The 18,903-nt window shown below is 36.8% G+C and overlaps 3 protein-coding genes across 3 annotated transcripts; all 3 read left to right on the top strand.

The window, feature by feature from the left end:
• The first annotated feature begins 8 nt into the window (after window positions 1-8).
• Window positions 9-2,691, top strand: LOC132205545 (Golgi phosphoprotein 3 homolog sauron). Its single transcript, XM_059634651.1, has 4 exons — window positions 9-373; window positions 507-753; window positions 1,059-1,234; window positions 1,652-2,691. The coding sequence occupies exons 1-4, from the start codon at window positions 179-181 to the stop codon at window positions 1,898-1,900; spliced, it is 867 nt and encodes a 288-aa protein (XP_059490634.1). The 5' UTR covers window positions 9-178; the 3' UTR covers window positions 1,901-2,691.
• A 7,921-nt stretch (window positions 2,692-10,612) lies between these two features.
• Window positions 10,613-17,371, top strand: LOC132205146 (long-chain-fatty-acid--CoA ligase ACSBG2). Its single transcript, XM_059634046.1, has 12 exons — window positions 10,613-10,766; window positions 13,429-13,647; window positions 14,050-14,442; window positions 14,555-14,750; window positions 14,819-14,920; window positions 14,999-15,145; window positions 15,201-15,451; window positions 15,509-15,674; window positions 15,727-15,861; window positions 15,928-16,218; window positions 16,276-16,401; window positions 16,460-17,371. The coding sequence occupies exons 1-12, from the start codon at window positions 10,741-10,743 to the stop codon at window positions 16,652-16,654; spliced, it is 2,247 nt and encodes a 748-aa protein (XP_059490029.1). The 5' UTR covers window positions 10,613-10,740; the 3' UTR covers window positions 16,655-17,371.
• Window positions 17,372-17,509: 138 nt separating this feature from the next.
• On the top strand, window positions 17,510-18,591 carry LOC132204128 (cAMP-regulated phosphoprotein 19). The gene is made up of 3 exons (XM_059632413.1): window positions 17,510-17,722; window positions 17,794-17,910; window positions 18,046-18,591. The coding sequence occupies exons 1-3, from the start codon at window positions 17,645-17,647 to the stop codon at window positions 18,250-18,252; spliced, it is 402 nt and encodes a 133-aa protein (XP_059488396.1). The 5' UTR covers window positions 17,510-17,644; the 3' UTR covers window positions 18,253-18,591.
• The last annotated feature ends 312 nt before the right edge of the window (window positions 18,592-18,903 follow it).

The following is an 18,903-nucleotide window of genomic DNA, read 5'->3' as shown; positions in this document are numbered from 1 at the left end:
GCAGTGCGCACAATAACCCGATAAGCTCGGGAGGCGGCCATATTGGAATGGCGAGTGAAATGTCTTGCTGGATGGAAATGTCAACAAAGTAGCGAATTTGTTTTGTAAATACTACGTGTACTATTCGCAAGAGCAGTCGTTGGCGAAATCGGCGAATCGACAGTAATCTTTAGCAAGCATGAACCGAGCTGACGGGCTGGTTCAAAGACGGAACGTCCCGCGGGACACCTCGGATGGGGCCCAGAAAGATGCCACAGACGTGGATGACAAGAGGTCAGCAGAGGGCGAGGATGACCTGGAAGAGGGCGACTCCAAAGAGACGAGACTGACACTGATGGAGGAGGTCCTGTTGCTGGGACTCAAGGACAGAGAGGTGAATTTTTAGTTCGAAATTTGGCCCTCGACGGCCCCGTCTACGTGGAAATGTTGGAAAAATGGCGGCCTGTTTTCCTGCTCTTGTCTCTCACTGTTAATGACCTCGTTTGTCTGACGTTTCGTTTTTCCAGGGCTACACTTCATTCTGGAACGACTGCATTTCCAGCGGATTGCGAGGATGCATTTTGATTGAGCTCGCCATCCGAGGACGGGTTGAGCTCGAGAAGGCAGGAATGCGCCGCAAAAGTCTTCTCAACAGAAAAATCTTGGTAAAAAGCGACACACCGACTGGAGACGTCCTCCTCGACGAAGCCCTGAAGCACATGAAGGACACAGACCCTCCTGAGGCTGTCCAGAGCTGGATAGAATATCTCAGTGGTGCGTTATAATAATTTTTAGAAAAAATTTTCTAAAAAATAAAAAAATGTGTTAAATTATTATTTAATTTCAAAATTTTAAATTTTGCTTGGAAGAATATAATTGAGTTTCTCCTATTTTCAAATAGGCATTTTTTGCAATTCACTGTTTTAAAGACAACTTCTGACTTTTTATCACATTAATTGTATATCCTACGCAAAAGTCGTCGGAGCGCCATACTTTTTTAGATAAGAAAATGTGACGCACAATCAGACGCTTCGTCAGCAACTGGGCTGTTTAATTTCCTTTGTGAATTTATTTTTCAGGTGAGACCTGGAACCCACTTAAACTGCGCTACCAGCTAAAAAATGTCAGAGAAAGGCTGGCCAAGAATTTGGTCGAAAAAGGAGTACTGACGACTGAGAAGCAGAATTTTTTGTTGTTCGACATGACAACACACCCTCTCACAGATAACGTCACCAAGAGTAGACTTGTCAAAAAGGTATTGGGCTATTTCTCTAAGGCCTGCCTTGAATTAAAATCTTATCTTTGTCGAGTTAGCGTGAAATGCGTTTTATCAATTTGTGTGCATCCAATTTAAGAGTCCGTGAATCCAAGGTTAATTATTTCCGCTAGAACCTTTAAAATAAGCCCCAGTTCTCAGAAAATGGAACTTTAATAGTCTGCTCAGATTTTCAAAAAGAAAAGAAATTAAAAACTAGATTGATTTAAAAAAAAAAAAAATTTGTTATGATAAGAATTAAAATTGATGAGAAAGAAAATTTATATTTTTCACAAGGAATCTATTGTGTTTCTATCTTCTCACGATTGACATCTTTTTTAATATTTATTATTATTATTTTTGATTAATTTTACGGTTTTATTGAATTTATTGATGAAAATTTTTTTTACCCATCAGGTTCAAGATTCAGTGCTGCTTCGGTGGGTGAACGACCCTCACCGCATGGATAAACGGATGCTGTCGCTGATTATGCTGGCCCACAGTTCTGATGTGTTGGAGAACGCCTTTGCGCCTCTCAACGACGATGACTACGATCTCGCCATGAAACGAGTGCGAGAGCTCTTGGACCTGGACTTTGAGGCTGAGAGCATGAAACCCAACACCTGCGAGGTTTTATGGGCTGTGTTTGCTGCGTTCACCAAGTGAATGTCCTGACATTCGAGCATCAACTCCCACGCCAACACAATGTTAACAAAAAAATAAGCAACAGCAAGTCAACCAGCGTCTTAGTTCTTACCCAGCTGCAGTGTTTTCGTCGTCTCCGTTCGATTGCGAGACTTGTTCATTTTTGGTGTCAGAGGAGTTCGTAATTTAGTTCTGTCAATCAAACCCTCTTTGTTGTCTGTGCTGAGCAAACACTCTGGCCCCTGCCGGTAGATTTGAGCAGAAAAATAACACATTCCATTGTGTGGCTATAAAAAGTCTTAATCGAAAAACTTTTTCGCACTTTCGAAATTAATGAGTTGAAGCTGTATGAAGAATCTGCGCAGATTTCCATTGGCAATGCAATTTTGTTTTGTTTTGTGTCATTTGAAAGATTGCCTCAGTCAGATTTTCCTTCTTTTTTTATTTAATGTGGATGAAAAAGGCCGTTGGTAGTTCCTTGCAAAAGTGTTGCTTTTCTTTTATAATTTAATTTCACACTTCGTCACTTTTGTCCTGCCTTCCGTCAGCTAATCTACTTGTCACAGAGAGCGTCTGGTTCAAGGAATAATAATTCACAAATTGTTACACACATCCAAAAGGAGAGAAAATTGTTGATACTTGAGAAAGATAAAAAAAAAAATAATTGGTTCATGCAAACCGAGGAATTTTTGTATATTGTGTTAAATATTTTGCCTATATTTTATTCCACTATCACTATGTCCATTGTATAATTTCAAAGATGATTTATGAAATTTTGCTGGTGCAATAAATTTAAACTTTACAAACATTAATATCTCTTGGTATTGAAAATAACTCAAAACTTGTTCTAGACACCTTGAAGGTTCAAATGCACCGACGTGGTGCAACTGCTATTAGGACATAAAATGCACAAGCAGCTTGACTGAATTGCACTGTAAACACAGACAGTCTGACCGACATAGATAAAAAAATTTGTCTGGTGTGTTTAAAAAAATTTGGAAATCTAATTAATTATCCAAACTGATTCCATTTTAATAATTGAAAGTTTGCGACCCAATGATTGCAAAATTTTCTCTTCCTCCCCATTATTATATCACACTTCGGGTGTATTGATCCTTGCCCTTGCAATTATATTTTCTGCAAATTCAGCAAGTTAAAACGCCTCTTGTGCTCGGAGCCGCTTGCGTCTTACAATGCACATTTGCGTCATTGGCGCAAAAAATGAGATGCTCGTTATTTCATTGAGCACTTTGAGCAGCAGACCTTTGGTGCTTTGAAAGAAAGAAAAATAATTCATGAAAAAAAATACAGCAATTAATCTGATTAATCTCACAACTAATTAATATATTATTTGCAGTTTTATTTTAATTTAGCAAATTAATAAGTTTTGATAAAAAAAATTAGGAATTCTCGAAATTAACAAAAGTTGTTTCGAGTAATTCAGGTCATTCAGGACCTCTGATTGATCAGTGTCGAAGGCACGCGATTTGCATGCGCCGAACTTTGAACCGTGTGTCAGGTGCATCTGTGTCGGCGCATGCGTCCGAACACGGCGCGCCTGGAAGGACAGGACTGGCCTGCACAGCACACAATACATGCTGCGAGAACGCCGTCGTCCATCATCGACTGCAGGCGCAACCACGGCTCCGTGATCTCTTCTATTCCAGACATTCCAGTAGAGAAAAGGCAGAGGCGAGCTGAATCACGTCTGGAGCCGCAAAAAGGAGCCAAAAGTAAAGGATTAAGTTTCTGAAAGAGTTCACACGCCCGCCGACGGTGAGCAATCCTTTTTTTATTTTCTCCTTTTACGTTTTTCGGTCTTGTTTATTTTTGTCTGGAGAAACAAACATTTTCGTTAAGGAATGCGCCGTATTTTTCCGTGCTCTCGTCTCGCAACTCTCGCAAGCCACAAATAATACAATAAAAATTGTAATTCCAACCTCTTGAGCTCTGCACTCCTATTGCCAGCACACGGTGCGGTAACAGGTTTCAACCCGAGAGTCCCACAAGTGAAACGAAAACAATGTAGTCATACATATCTAATTTACATAAGATGCTACATACCAAATCTTCAAAATATAAGGAAATTTTAAATAAATTTTATCGCACGAAAGAAGAATTTTTTTAAGGATATTTACAAATTCTGTGTCCTGTAATTTTTTTAACCCTTTGCCCTTTTTATAGAACCTTGATTAAGTCGCTCACTGTAATAGTGCAGCCGGTGTTTGTGTATATAAATATGTAAATGTGCAGCAGCAGAAAACGCGAGGGACACGCGACCACACACGGAATTAATAATAACCACAAGCTCGCGCCGCGAAATTAGTCGATACGAAATTTAATGATTGGTGTGTGGGTCGAACCAAAGTGCTATACTTGGATAACCCACACACGATTAACTATTCAACAGGGGGTGAATCGGCACCCTTTCTAGAAGTTTCGCTTCAAAGTTACGCGATCATTCCCTTATCGGTATCAGCGATCAGTTCATTTTATTAATATATTATTAAAAGATTATTCTACTAATTTTAAATAATATCAAAATAATGTCGTATTTTTGGAGCTTTTTAAAATAAAATAAAAGAACTAAAATAGCAGCAATAAAAGATTGGTGGCTGTAGAGGAGAAAATAAAATAAATGACTCCATAAAATACTCCAAAGTATAAGTTCACAGTTTTGGGTTACATTATTTTGCATTTTTTATTTTTATTTCATTTAATGACTGTAGGAGCAGTGTAGGAGGTTCACATCGGTTCACATAAAAAAATCATCTTTGAATAGAAGTTATTAAAAAAAAAAAAAAAAAAAAAAGCCGATAAGAGAGAACTTATCTAAAATTCATTTAATTAAATTGATTTAATTTATTGCCTTAAAAATACATCCTTCCGTAATTTATATCTGGAAATCCACAAAGTAGAATCTAATTATAAAATTAATTGAATTGTGAGGCAGGAAAGGGTCACCTTGGTCAGCGATAGCAACTGATTTCCATTCAAATATCGCACATACTGATTTGATAAGCGATCGAACGCGGTCTGATAGGGTGCTCAAGAAGATGGATCGTGTGGTGAGTTTTTTATTATGTTTGCACCGCAATTTAGTCTTTTGTGCTTATCTCCCTAAACCATTTGGGTCCCAGGTTCAGTACGTGTTTCAACAACAATTTCAACCTTTGAATTTTGGGGAATTTGCTTGGCACTGATAAGCAGTTGAATTTTAGCTCATTGAGAGAACTCTTGTATTTTATCTTCTGTTGCGTCAAGTGCAGGCTCCTTTAGGAGGTGCAAAGAGTTCATAATTAATTTCTTGTATGTTCTTGGCTCATATTACAAGTGCGGGTTATTTTAGATAAGAAAACATTTGTTGAAACATTTTTTGGAGCTCTTAAAATTAGCTCCAACATTAATTTTATAATTTTTACTTCAATGAAATGGATTTTTTCATTTAAATTTTTCATACGAATTTTTAAAAGAGCACTCACGGAAAAAATAGAACGAATATAACTTGTAAATGAAAATATTAAATTACATTATTTAGCTAGCCGCCCTCAAATTAATCAATTATTCTGTTCATCAAGGATAAAATGGATGATAAAATAATTACAAAAATCAAAATTTTATTTTAATAGATCATGCGGTTTCTTTTGTATAAAAAATTTAAATTTTTATTTTTCGGAGAATTGTGTTCAACTTCTATTGTAAAATTATTTTCTCCGTTAAAAATTCAGGCGACCTTTGCATACCTTTTTTTTTTAACTATACGGAGTGTTTGCTTGTCGACATCCTTTGGACTTTTTGGAGTCTCTGCTCTTACAAAACTAATTATTACCATTCGCTCCTCGCGGACTTTGGGACTTTGCACGTTGTCTTGTCACTAGACTTTTTACCCATTTATAAAACGAGGACATTAGAGTGCAATCAAATTTACGGAATTACAAAACGATCACTATAGGGACAAGGGTCGATGCAAGAGAGGTTACGCGCTGCCCCGAGCTTGAATGATAATCTTATCAGGCGAAAGAATCCAAGGACAAATTTTTCAAACCACACTTGAATTAATTAAACTGATAAGGGAATTAATATTCACAAAATTTGATGGCGCCTTTTTTGCGGCCACGAGATTTTTTTAGATTCCTCCGATTCCTCCTAACTTTTGAGCAATATAAATAAATTAATAAAATAAAACGATTTCATTGTCGGCGTGGAATGATTATTGTAATGTGCATGTTGTTGTTTTGCGCGCGTGGCCAATGGCAAGGCTTGAATGGCAGTGGTGTGATCGCACTCATGATGACACTGAGATTTTTTTTTAATTGGCGCCTCTGCTCTTTTTTCCTGACCACAAATTACTACTCCTCTTGTTTTGTTTCTTGATGGAAAAGTTGCGCAATCTCTGTTCCTGGTTGCCAAAGTGACTAGTAACAACTAACGACCACAAAAAGGCGGAAAATTTGCGACACCTTCTTGCTTGATGCAAGTAATTCCATTTATTTTGAAATTTTCGTCTTCCCTACAATGCAGAACCTTCCGTAAAGAAAGAAAAAGATTAAAAATTTTATTAAAATTATTAAAAAGCGTTTTGTTATTTTACTATTATGATGATTTCTCTCTTGGTCTGTTTTTTTTTTTTTTTTTTTTTTTTTTTTTTTTTTTTAATAAAATAAAATTAATTTGAAGACCTAAAAAATAGCATCAATTTTAGCAATTTATAAAATAAGTATTTTGATTTTTATTAAAAAATGTGCTGGAAAAGTTTTTTTTTTCAAAGTTTCCCTGAATGTAGGCAACCTTTTCATTGGACGAGTCTTGTAGTAGGAAATAATTAAATTTTAATAAAATTATAAAGCTCAAATCTATATATTGTATCAATTTTTATTTTTGATACAAAGTCTACAAAGATCTGCACTGTTAAATTATTAATCTCTGGAAGATTTAAATATCTTATTTTTTCCAAATGAGATCAATTTTAAATTTACATTCACACAACTGAATGATTTGATGGTTCTGCATATTATTTATTAACTGACAGTTATCTTGTTATCTTTCTTGCAATGAGAGTGAATCAGATTCTCGTGATTTACGGTTCTCTCTAATCAAAAGTTTAAATGCTCTAATTGTTGCAATCTGCATGTATATTATATGTGTTTTCAATTTAATTATAGAAGCTTGGATGTGTCAGAGCAGTAACGATCACACACATTGAAAGTAATTATGAAATTCGAGCGCACCACTCTCTGCATTACAAATTTCCATGTGATTGTAATCGATCCATTACCACTCCAACAATTGTATCTAACTATAATGTGACACTTCTTGTTCGTACATAACATTATATAACACTGCGATGAGTCCCGTAGCATGGTTAGTTGACAGCAGTTTGGAGCTGAAAGGGAAACTTCCACGGCGTAATTTGAATATATTATGACGCGACCTCAAATGACTCTTCCGTGAAGTGAAGTAATCACGTTTTTTTTTTTAATTATAAGAATTAATGATTTTACTCTTTTGAACGAACGGAAATAAGTTTAATTCCGCTTATTACAGCCTCTGTTATGAAGTATGAAAATTTTAATAGCCAATAATTACAAAAATAAAGTTGCCCAAAAATATGATATAACTCAAGCGCAACAAAAATTGACCTTGCCTAACTCGCCAATAAAATAATTACATACAAGCCGTACAGAATTTGTTTCGGCAGACAATGTGTTTCTTAAAACATATTACGTAAAAATTAAAAATGTTTACAACTAAAGGACAAACACTGCTATTTTTTTCAATTGAAATTATGTATAATTATTATCATTTCAATTTTAGTTTATCTAGTTTTTCTGCATTTGAATTAAATGGTTTTCCAGTTAAAGTCATCGAAGTTTATTAAGGATTTTGCAATACTTTTATTTCTATCCCGACCTTCAGTCTCACTTAATCTTGCGACCCAAAGCCCTGAAATAACGATTCCAAGATAAGAAACTGCCCCAATAGATAATCAAAATTACAACGCATTTGTAATAAAAATGTTGGAAAAACTTTTTGTCATTATAACTTTTGTGGAAATTTCATACCAATTTGAAGTCTACGGCGCCTAATTGATGGAAATGGAACTATTAATTTACTTATTTTGACTTGTTTCAACTTATTAAAAAACTAATGTTAATAGGTCTTGATTTAATTATTAAAAAATTGCACAATGAATATTTAACCATTAATATTAATTTTTTATTTTTTATTAACCCTAATAATGAGGAACATTTTTTTTCTTAGATAGCTGGAAAAACGTGTTTTGAAAGGTTTAGAAGTAAAATGCAGTGCATATGTTCACTTTTACATCTATCAACCTGCATATTACCGTCGATCTCTCAAGGTGCTCTGCGCTAGGATGGATGCATTTCCATGCAGTTTTCCTTGCCACTGACCTCTCAGTTCATTTGCACTGCAAGATGCTCAGGGCCGCATTCATCTCTCTGTAAACCGCTTCAGTTGCACGCACCTCTTCTATGCTTATGTTCTCCTAGTTGAAGTCGAGAGGCATGATTTTTTTTCTAAAATCACACTTCTAGAGCGGATTGAAAAGGAAATATCGATCTTGCTTGCGGTTGCACTGCAATTATATCCTAGATTGCTTCGTGATTGCATTTTAATTAAAACATCAACCAATCAAAACTAGCAACACAACTTCTTTAATATTAAATTTTTTCATTTACCCATTTCACACATTTCATTTAACAATAAAATTTCCATTAAAAGATGATTTGACGCAACTGATTATTTTACAAGTGTGACCTCATTTTATTGTTTTTAATTTATTTAGGTGAGATTCATACAAATTAAAAAGTTTAGATTAATGCTGATATTTATATTTGCCGAATTGAATTTTGTAGTGATTATGATTAAAATAATTCTTTTGTCATTCCAAATTTATTTCTGCAAACGTTTTATTGCAGTTTTTTTTACCCATCTGCTCTTATGAAACATTTAGATTTACCGGCCACAAATTTTTCCTCCATTATTTGCGCCAAATGTCAAAGTGAATAAGCGACTCTTCAGACTCGTGTTCTTCCTAATCGATACTCGGTTTGGTCTACACGTGACCCTCTCAAAACTCTATGAATATTGATGATTTTTGGCCTCATTAATTTATTTGCTAAAAACCTTCTATCATCTCCCATTAATTGCGGAACCAACGGAGAAATTCGTTGCCTAAAAGTCCTGGAACCAGTTTTGCGCCTATCGCGAAAATCACGCCTATTTATAAAGCAAAATTTTGGGGAGTGGGTATATTTCCGCGGCAGTTTATATTTTTACATAAGGATCCAAAAATATTGCGCAACCTTCTCACCGTGCCTAAAAAAATTATATGATGTGACGCAAGTGTATAAACGTGCAAATTGAATCGATCGCCACAAATTTCAATAAAGAATAAAAAGTGTCAATAAACCGCGCTAAGAAAAAGCAGAAACAAATGGATATTCAGGCCTTGAAAGCACAAAGAAGCAAAATAGGAAAACGTCTGTTTCTGCTCCAAGGTGCAACGCAGCATTGTAATGGAGCAAAATGTATCTAGTCATCCTTGCTTGCTGACGACGAAGGGAAATGACGTGAGAGACACAGTCGCGTGATTGTGCAAATCTCAGGTGATATTTGAGGATGGGGCTCCTTGCATACTCTTTTTTTTTTTCGTATTATTATGTTTGAAGATGATTTGATAATGTTTGGCCTTGTCCTTCCAGTCAGGAACATTATTGGCCCCCACGCGGTTCATTGCCTACACTTTCGGGAAACTTTAATGCACACCATTACAAATTTGAGGTCGAGTTAGCGCCGCAGTGTGCGTAAAAAGCGGTAAATTGAAGCGTTTCCATGGTGAAGGACAAAGTCGTAAATATTCATACGCGAATTCCGCATGGAAGAGCGAATTTCGACCTCCATATTTTTGTATGGATAAATTCTTGTCTCCATCTTGACGGTGTTTTAATTTTTTTCGGTCTTTAAAGATTTTAAATTATAATTATTAGGATTAAAAGAGCATAATAATTCAAAAATCCAAACATGCCTTACATAAATTAATATTATTTGAAAACTTACCTATGCTACCAGAATAAAAGGAGTTTGAATTTGTATCAAAATGTAATAGTTCAAAATATGGTCTTTATTGAAAACTCAATTGAGGACAAAATATAATCTTAAATAAGGGGCTTTTTTTAATCGTTTGTTTGAAATTTAATCTTATTTTCATTGCTCTTTTAAATTGATTTTCCCGGATTTCCCTTACCTCCTCTCAAATTATTACACTATGTTTAAATAATTATTATTATTCATTCTTCTTGGTTTGTGTACAATTGTAAAACAAAAAATGGAAAAAGCGAAGCTATACGTTTTAAAGCTGGCAGCAATAATACATGCAATTTTACTAATTGCAAAGACTGTAAATTAGTTTATTCCTTTAAAATACCATTAGGTAATTTAATTTTACAAAAGGGAGATTTCCCCAAACCTAAAATCTGTTTTTCCAACTCGAGTATTCTGAAAAACATTCGAAGAATATTTCCAAATATTAGGGAATACCATTCATACTCAAACACACACCAGGTGTTGTTTGTTCTGATTGGTAGAGAAAGACCTATGCTTCGGCAGGCAAAGAAGAGTGTGTGAATTTTGTCCCCACCGTGACCTAAATCGCGGCTTGAAACTTATACACAAGGCAGATATAGTAGTGGGACTTATGGATGGCATAGCGCAGTTGAGCACCAGCCTTCCGCTTTCATTCACAGTCTGCTGTTTGCAAATGTAAACAGGCCGCTCTTCACTCTTTGGGATAAAATTAAAAATTAGTAACGTGAAAGGAATTTGAATTCGGCGACAACATGGTCGTTGTGCAGTGGCATGATAGGTAAGACCGTTATCAATTTTCTCATAGTCAATAATGAGCATTTTTCACGCAATTGATTGGAATTATTTCCGTAATTTTCTTAATTTTTAAATCATTTACCCTTTTTTTAATGAATTTGTTTGAATTATTACCTCCGTAGATATTAAAAGAGTAATTTTATAAATTATTCTGCTGCATAATTTGACATCCTAATTTTATTATTTTTAGTTAAAATTCATTAAAACAAATAACAATCATTGCTGAAAATAAATTTGTTGACCAGCAGTTTAATGTAAAATAATCCTTTCTGTTTATGCTTTTGAAAATTTTCTTGTTTGTGATTCCCAGGAGTGTTAAATTGTTAAATAATAAGCAAAAAGCTCGCGGTATTTCCAAGCCGTCGTGCGATAAGAAAGCTTTTTATTACTTAAGGATAACAGGCGCCCCTTGCAAGAGGTTGAAAGCTCCGAGTTTGATTTTAATTTTCAAACATGATGGCCTTATTTACTGAGACAAGGCGACGCACCATACTAGTTTTTCAATCTTTCATTCAATCCACGAGTTACACGTAATTCGCACCCACGCAACCATAATAAATATTAAAAGGCGGGCAGCGCGCGCTCTCCTTCCTGGTCCTCAACACGTTGCTCGGCGCTTTGTTGTGTGTGTGAAAATGCGCGGCTCCCACTTTCTATATCAAGCAGCCAGCGAATATCGACTTTTCGCAATCAGGGTCATTTGTAGTTTCCAACCTGCTCAACCCACAGATAGCCCAATCATAGTTTCTAATGCCGAAATAACTGTGATTTTTTAACTTTTTTATAATAACATTAACAAAAGAAGAGGAAGGAAACAAATGGATTGTTCGTTTTAGCATCGTTCACTTAATTAATTGCTGAATTGTGAAACGAAAAAGTTTTCTAGAGTATTATGCAAGCGTTTGCATATTTGAAGGTTGCATTCTGAGAAGCGCGAGAGTCATTTGTACACTCGATCCGAAGAACAAATATTAAAAGTGCAATAAGCCGTCTTTTCTCTTCTTCACTCGGTAAACGCAAAGTTCAAGCAAATATAATATCTAAAGTGCAGCGAACGTGATATGCAAAATAGCAAAAAGAGTTGACAATCATTTCCTTTCCTACATAATTCTCTTAATTAATAATAATTCACTCCTTCCGACTCTTTCAATGCAAATTAAATAATCGCCTTTTTACTGCATAAAATTTGAATTGCATAAAAGCCTGAGATGCGTCGCTTAACCGAAGAGTTTCTCGCGATCAATTTTATTTTTTTTTGCGTGCGTGATGCCCATAAACAGGAGGGACTGACATGGAGGCAAACATTGCCGCGCCACTGCCTGCCTTTCCTTTATCAAAAGCAAGCAAACCCTTATCAGGAAAGTAGCAGTGGGCTGATGATTCGCACTCGGTCAGGCCACCCTTTTATATTTCTTTCCCTATCGCCATGTGTGCAATGAAGAGGTTCTTTATTTGACTCAAAGTGCGAGAGTTTTTATTGTATTATTTGCTTCTTATCAGTGGAAAAAAATAAAAATGAAGAATAAGTGTGGAGACTTATCATTGAAGTGCAATAATGACGTCCAATCACAAATTATATAAGAAATTTATATTGAACAGACTTGATAAAATGTAATTGTTTTTGATCGAAGAAAAATTATAAAATATTATTTAATTTTTTACACTTCCAGTACTCGGAATGAATTTTTGCAGTATATCACAAGGTCTGGATGTGGAAATTGGGATACTGTAATCTGAATCGTTGTTGAAACCCAAAACTTTTCGGCACTTTAATATCAATGCCTTCTTCAGCTCTTGAAGAAAAAGATATAATATTTCATTTCCTCTCTCTTAATTAAATATTTAAAAAAACTAAATAATCAATTTAGGAAGTGACATTTTATACCTACTTTGGGCATTCTTTGAATTTACATGAAATTAAAACCCAACAATTTTCAAATTTTGTTTTTAACGAGAAACATTACCTTTTAAAACTATGTCATAAAAATTGATTTGTGGTTTGCGAGGTTTTTTATCGTATTTTCCGAGAGCTATCAAGGAGGCCGAAATTTTTCTCTTTCGTCAAGCGTTTCAGCAGCTGTGATGCCCTTTCTTCCCTTTGTTTTCTTTTCAATTCCAAAATAATTTTTTTTATTATTTTGACTGACAGTGATAATAATAAACATTGTAATGTTATGAGCTTTGGCTTTGGCTACTAATTTTTTTCATTATGATAAAAATGTTGATAATTTAGATGTAGACTAGAATTATCATCTTTTAAGGAAAATTAAAAAAATTAGAGGAATATTTCAGAGAATTAGTCATCTTTTATCATCATACAAACTACATCAATATTTTTGTCCTATATTTAAAAAGGAAAAAATATTTTGTTCGCACTTGGCGCGGAAACTGGGCAGGTTTTCCTATGTACAATGCACGTCATAATACAGTACCCGCGGAAGGAAAAAATACATGCTTGATAAGAATTGGGCGTTTTTTGTGAACGCAAGCAGTATTGAGACTTCCTGCCACAAGCCGCGCTTCCCCTTTTTACGATCACGCCACTTTGGCAGAGTCAGTGTCTCGCCAGACGCCAAACAGGCCCCGCGTTTTTAACCCCGACAAAAAAAATTTGGAATAAAGATGGTCGGCGTGGCGTGTTACAGGAGGATGGAAACGGAGAACTTGAGCGCCGAGGTCGCGCCGGTGGAGCAGGTGGTGCCCAAGGACGACGAGCCCAAGGGTCACAAGGTCAACGGCTTCAGCCTGGTCGACTCGTCCAACGAGGAAGACCTGACGCCACCCTCGGTCAATGGCCACCACAGCCCCGTGCAGACCAAGAAACAACCCGCTCCGCAAGTCATTGAAGTGCAGCCAACGATTGAGTAAGTGGCACTTTCGATTTCGGACTTTTTGGCACTCGCGCCCATTGATCGTCCTTAGCGCGGACACGCAATCAATGAATCAAAAATGAGATCAAACGCAGTTTTGATCTTGCATCGGCTGCAAACGGTTCATCTATTTCTATAATATATCATTTCTGTAAGTCCAGATTTAATACAAATTCAGTTAAAATTAAAATCATCAGACACATTTCAATTCAAAAATTGAAAAATCTGATTAATTTAATGCAAAGGTTGAGCAATTAAATTCCACTTTGGGTTTTTCAATCAATATTTTTTACTTTTCTTAAAATTAGAACCTTAAAAATTGTGGGAATAATAGTTTTTTATAACTTTATGGGAGAAATATTAACGCAAAAAATAACATATTTTTGGTTATTTCAGAGTGATAGCAGAGCCTAAAGCCAAACCAAAAATGAAGGAGTACTTGGACGGTCCTGACCAGTTGATCCCAAGCGAGGCTCTTTTCAACTGCCTTCCTGATGGCGCCGTCAAGCTCCGCGTTGGCACCGAAGGGGTTGCCGCTGAAAAACCCATCTCAGTGCCCACCATGCTGAGGAGGACCGTCGAGCGTTATCCGGACCGCACCGCTATGGCAGTCAAAGCAGACAAGAACGCCGACTGGACGAGGATCACCTTCCGAGAGTATGAACAGAATGTCCGCACCGTGGCCAAGGCGTTCATCAAGCTCGGCCTTGAGCGCTTCCACTCGGTGAACATCCTCGGATTCAACTCGCCTGAATGGTTCATTTCTGACTTGGCAGCCATCTATGCAGGGTAAAAATATGATGAATTTAAAAAAAAATTATTTGTCAAGTTAAAATATAAATATTTAGAATGGATTTATTTCTAAAATAAACGCTTATTAATGTATCTTTTCCTGATTCAGTGGTTTTGCTGCTGGCATCTACACCACAAACAGCGCCGAAGCTTGTCTTTACTGTGCTGAAAACAGCAGGGCAAATATTATTGTTGTCGAGGATGACAAGCAGCTCAAGAAAATCCTTCAGGTCAAGTCTCGTCTCCCCCATCTGAAAGCCATCATCCAATACTCAGGGAAAGTTGAGGCTGAAGGAGTGCTTAGCGTAAGTATATAATTTTATTTTTAATTTTCCATATTTAATTTATTTTTTATTTTTAAACATTTTCACAGTGGGCGGATGTGTTGAAAATTGGAGAGGAAGAGAAGGATGATGAGTTGAATGAGCGCATCAAGAGGATTGCCGTCAATCAGTGCTGCACCCTTGTCTACACTGTGAGTTATTATTTTGCAAATAGTCACTCATTACTCATTTCCCATTTTAACACTTTTGCTTTATTTTTATTTATATAGTCTGGTACCACTGGTAACCCCAAGGGTGTTATGTTGAGTCACGATAACCTGACCTGGGACGCCCTTGCCATCGGAAGCTACCTTCAGTTAAGAACAGGGGAGGAGGAAATTGTCAGCTACTTGCCTCTTAGCCACGTCGCAGCCCAAGTAAGATATCGTGTGGGGACATTTTCCTCTCATTGTAATTTTTATTGTTTTTTAGGTAGTTGATCTTTTTATCACAATAAGTTATGCAGCCACCGTGTTCTTCGCCCAACCCGACGCCCTGAAGGGAAGCTTGTTGCCAACTCTGCTTGAAATCAGACCCACCAAGTTCCTCGGCGTGCCCAGAGTGTGGGAGAAAATCTACGAGAAAATGCAGGATATTGGTCGGCAGTCGACTGGCATCAGGAAGACCCTAGCCACCTGGGCCAAGAGCAAAGGTCTCGAGTACAACATCAACAGAATGAATGGGTAAAACTTGAGGAATTAAAAAAGGAAAAATTTGTTAATTTAATTTTTATATTCCAGAAACAATACGCCTACCTGGGGCTACACTTTTGCCAGTTTCCTTGTGCTGAAGAGGGTAAGGAAGGCCCTCGGACTGGACAGGTGCAATCTTTTTGTTTCTGCTGCCGCCCCTATTGCCTCAGATGTTGTGAAATACTTTATGAGTTTGGATATTCCTGTCATGGAGGTAAAGCATTGAGAGAAGCTCCTGTTCATATACAGATTAATTTTTTTCATAGGCATACGGAATGTCCGAAGCAGCTGGTGCCCACACGTTGAACACGAACGAGTTCTTCAAAATTGATAGTGTGGGAAAAACTTTGCCTGGAATGCAAACTCTACTGTTCGAGCAAGACGCCAGCAAACAGGGAGAGGTAAATTTAATAAGCATATTTAAGCACATATTATGTGTGAAATGATATCTAATTTTTTTTTTAAAGATTTGCATGAACGGAAGGCAAGTTTTCATGGGTTATTTGAACAACGAGGAGAAGACCAAGGAGGCGATGGATGCCCAGGGCTGGCTGCACTCTGGAGACATCGGCAAAGAGGACGAGAATGGATTCCTCTACATCACTGGTCGCATTAAGGAGCTTTTGATCACAGCCGGAGGAGAAAACGTTCCACCTGTGCCCATTGAGGACGCCATTAAGTCTGAACTTCCAGTTGTTAGCAATGCCATGCTGATTGGCGATCGCAGAAAGTTCCTCTCCATTCTGCTCACTCTAAGGGTATAAATTTCAGCCTTGGAAGCTTGTAATATATTTTTAATAATTTTGACGTCACAGACTGAGACTAATTTGGACACCGGCGAGCCTCTCGACAAACTCACAAGCGGCGCCAGGGCATGGTGCCAAGAACAAGGCAGCTCGGCAACTACGTTGTCTGAAATTATCAACGGTCCTGATGAGAAAGTAATTCAAGTTTTATTTTTGTCAGTGAGATATAAATCAATTTTTTTTAATAACAAAGGTCATGAAAGCCCTGGAGGCTGGAATAGTCCGTGCGAACAAGTTGGCCATTTCAAATGCTCAGAAGGTGCAGAAATTCAAGGTCTTGCCCAAGGACTTTTCGATTCCAGGAGGAGAGCTTGGCCCCACCATGAAGGTTAAGAGAAACGTCATTCACGAACAGTACCTGGATTTGATTGAGTCATTCTACAATTAAACAACGGATGGAAAATAATGTGCTAAATATTGATTTCTGCAAGTGCTCAAGTCTTTTATAATGTTTTATATTTGTATCTTCCATCTACATGTACACCAAGAGGCCATGAAATTTTGATTTTTACTTAGCTCCCTTTGATAGCAGTATTTTGCCATGCATACTTAAATGGCGCTGATTCCAAAATTTTGGACCATTGCTTTACACACAAAATTTTTCTTGTCAAATCTTTAAAGGGCTGAAGAAATTAAGAGTGACATGATAACTTTGTTAAAAATTGAAAAAAGTTAATTTCTTTAAGTCCCTTGAACCCAATAAGCCTTGAGTGAGCCTAAATTTTAAAGTGTCTGTGATTAGTTTTAAGTTTTTATGAGTTGTTGAGTTTTAATTTAATAGCGTATGTTGCAAGAGAGAATACAATATTAATGTGATTGCAAGTCCTTTGGACTGGATATGCACAAATCAGTGTTAAAACTACTATTGAAACGTGAAAGGCACTTATTTATTAAAAAAATAATAGTAAGCGCTGTGATGTAAAAGGAAACGAAATTGTTGTATAAAAATTCCAAAATAAGATTGCCAATAATAGAGAATTTATGGTATGTGCCAATGTTTTGAGATGTTTACAGTTAAAATTGGATGTAAATATAAAATGTATTTTGTTTAAAAAAAAAATATTATTAGTTTTATTTTTAATAAAAGTGCATGAATTGTTTTAAATATTTTTATTATTAGAAAAATTAAGATAAATGAATCATGAATCCATAATATTAAAAAGTTATTAGTTGAACGCACGTTTGGCGCGCTCTTTTAAATTCTAAGTGAAAAGGGGCGAGGCCATAAATCGAGAAGACAAGTGACCTCGAGGAGGACGAGGAGCAAAGAAGTCTGTTATTCGACTTGTTTGCAGCTGCTGACCAGAAGCTTCTTTTCATGATTTGTGCGTTTTTGCGCATTTGAACGACTTTGCCGACCAACACGAATCAAGCCGAGATGTCGGACAGCGCGGAAAATGCGCCGCAGGACGAGGTGTCCAGCCCTGAAGAGGCCGAAACAAAGGAGTTCGTGCAGGTGAGAACGGGCGAGAGGAAAACTAAACTGCAGCCTTGAGTTTGAAATTGTCATTGATTTCGCATTTTCAGCCTTCGCAACAAGAGATTGAGAAGCTGGAGGAGGCCAAGTTGAAGGCCAGATACCCCAAGAACATCCAGCCCATGAGCGGACACTCCGCCTTTCTGCAGAAGCGACTCGCCAAAGGGGTACGTGATTGGACATTTATTTACACACAATGGCCAATTGTTTTTAATTAAAATTTGTTTTCTTGGAATTCCAAGAAAAGAATTAATTAGCTTCTTTATTTATGATAGGAAAAAACTATTATTTTATTTTTCCAGCAAAAATTCTTTGATTCCGGAGACTATCAGATGGCCAAGCAGAAGAGTTCTTCAGTGGCGGCGGCAGCCAAGCCCAGGGTTACATCCGTCATGCAGCCTTTTGCAACGGGCGAGGCAATCCCCACGCCTGAGACCGTGCCTGTCCGCAAGACGTCCATCATCCAGCAGCCCAAGCTGAATTTCAACAACACCAACAGCAGCAACTAAGAAGAAGTGATTTTCTCTGCTGCTTCCGCACCTTGGCAGACTCTGCGGCCTCTCGGTCGCCAATTTTTTTTTCATCCTTAAGCTTCTCGTTTGCTGTTTATGATAAATTCAATCAATCCACCGGTGGCATAGAATGCAATCGACTTGCTGAAATTGAGATTTGTGCGACTCGAAGAAAATTTTAATTATTATGCCACACGACGAGCTATTTTGTAAGGCACAAATCCAGTCTACTTTGAACCCGCTGTTTGATCTGTAAATAAGAAAAGTAATACTGATTGCTAGTTTTAGTATCTTGTTGTACGATGAAAAATGACGATTTAATTTAATTTAAACATGTTCGACATTCACATTCAATAGGTGTTGTTTGTAAGGTCCAAAAATTAGATCTCTCCGCTGGCCGATTAGTGTAAAATTAAAAATCTGTCATTGGTCGATGAATCAGTTCGCAGTTTATTTGGTGCTTGTTTGAGCATTGGAGTTTCTGTCTGACACACAAAAAGATAATACGGTGATAAAATTGAATGTGTTTGTTCTTTAGATTTATTGTTAGTTTGCTTAAATGATTCTTGTGGCTTTAGAAGATAAGCTTGTACATTATAAGCAGCAAGTACACACAGCATTTCGCTACAACCACCCTCAAAACCGCGA

This window comes from Neocloeon triangulifer, unplaced genomic scaffold (assembly GCF_031216515.1).
Source record: "Neocloeon triangulifer isolate White Clay Creek 2 clone unplaced genomic scaffold, ASM3121651v1 ptg000002l, whole genome shotgun sequence".
Lineage (NCBI taxonomy): Eukaryota > Metazoa > Arthropoda > Insecta > Ephemeroptera > Baetidae > Neocloeon > Neocloeon triangulifer.
This window is presented reverse-complemented; position numbering and strand designations above follow the sequence as displayed.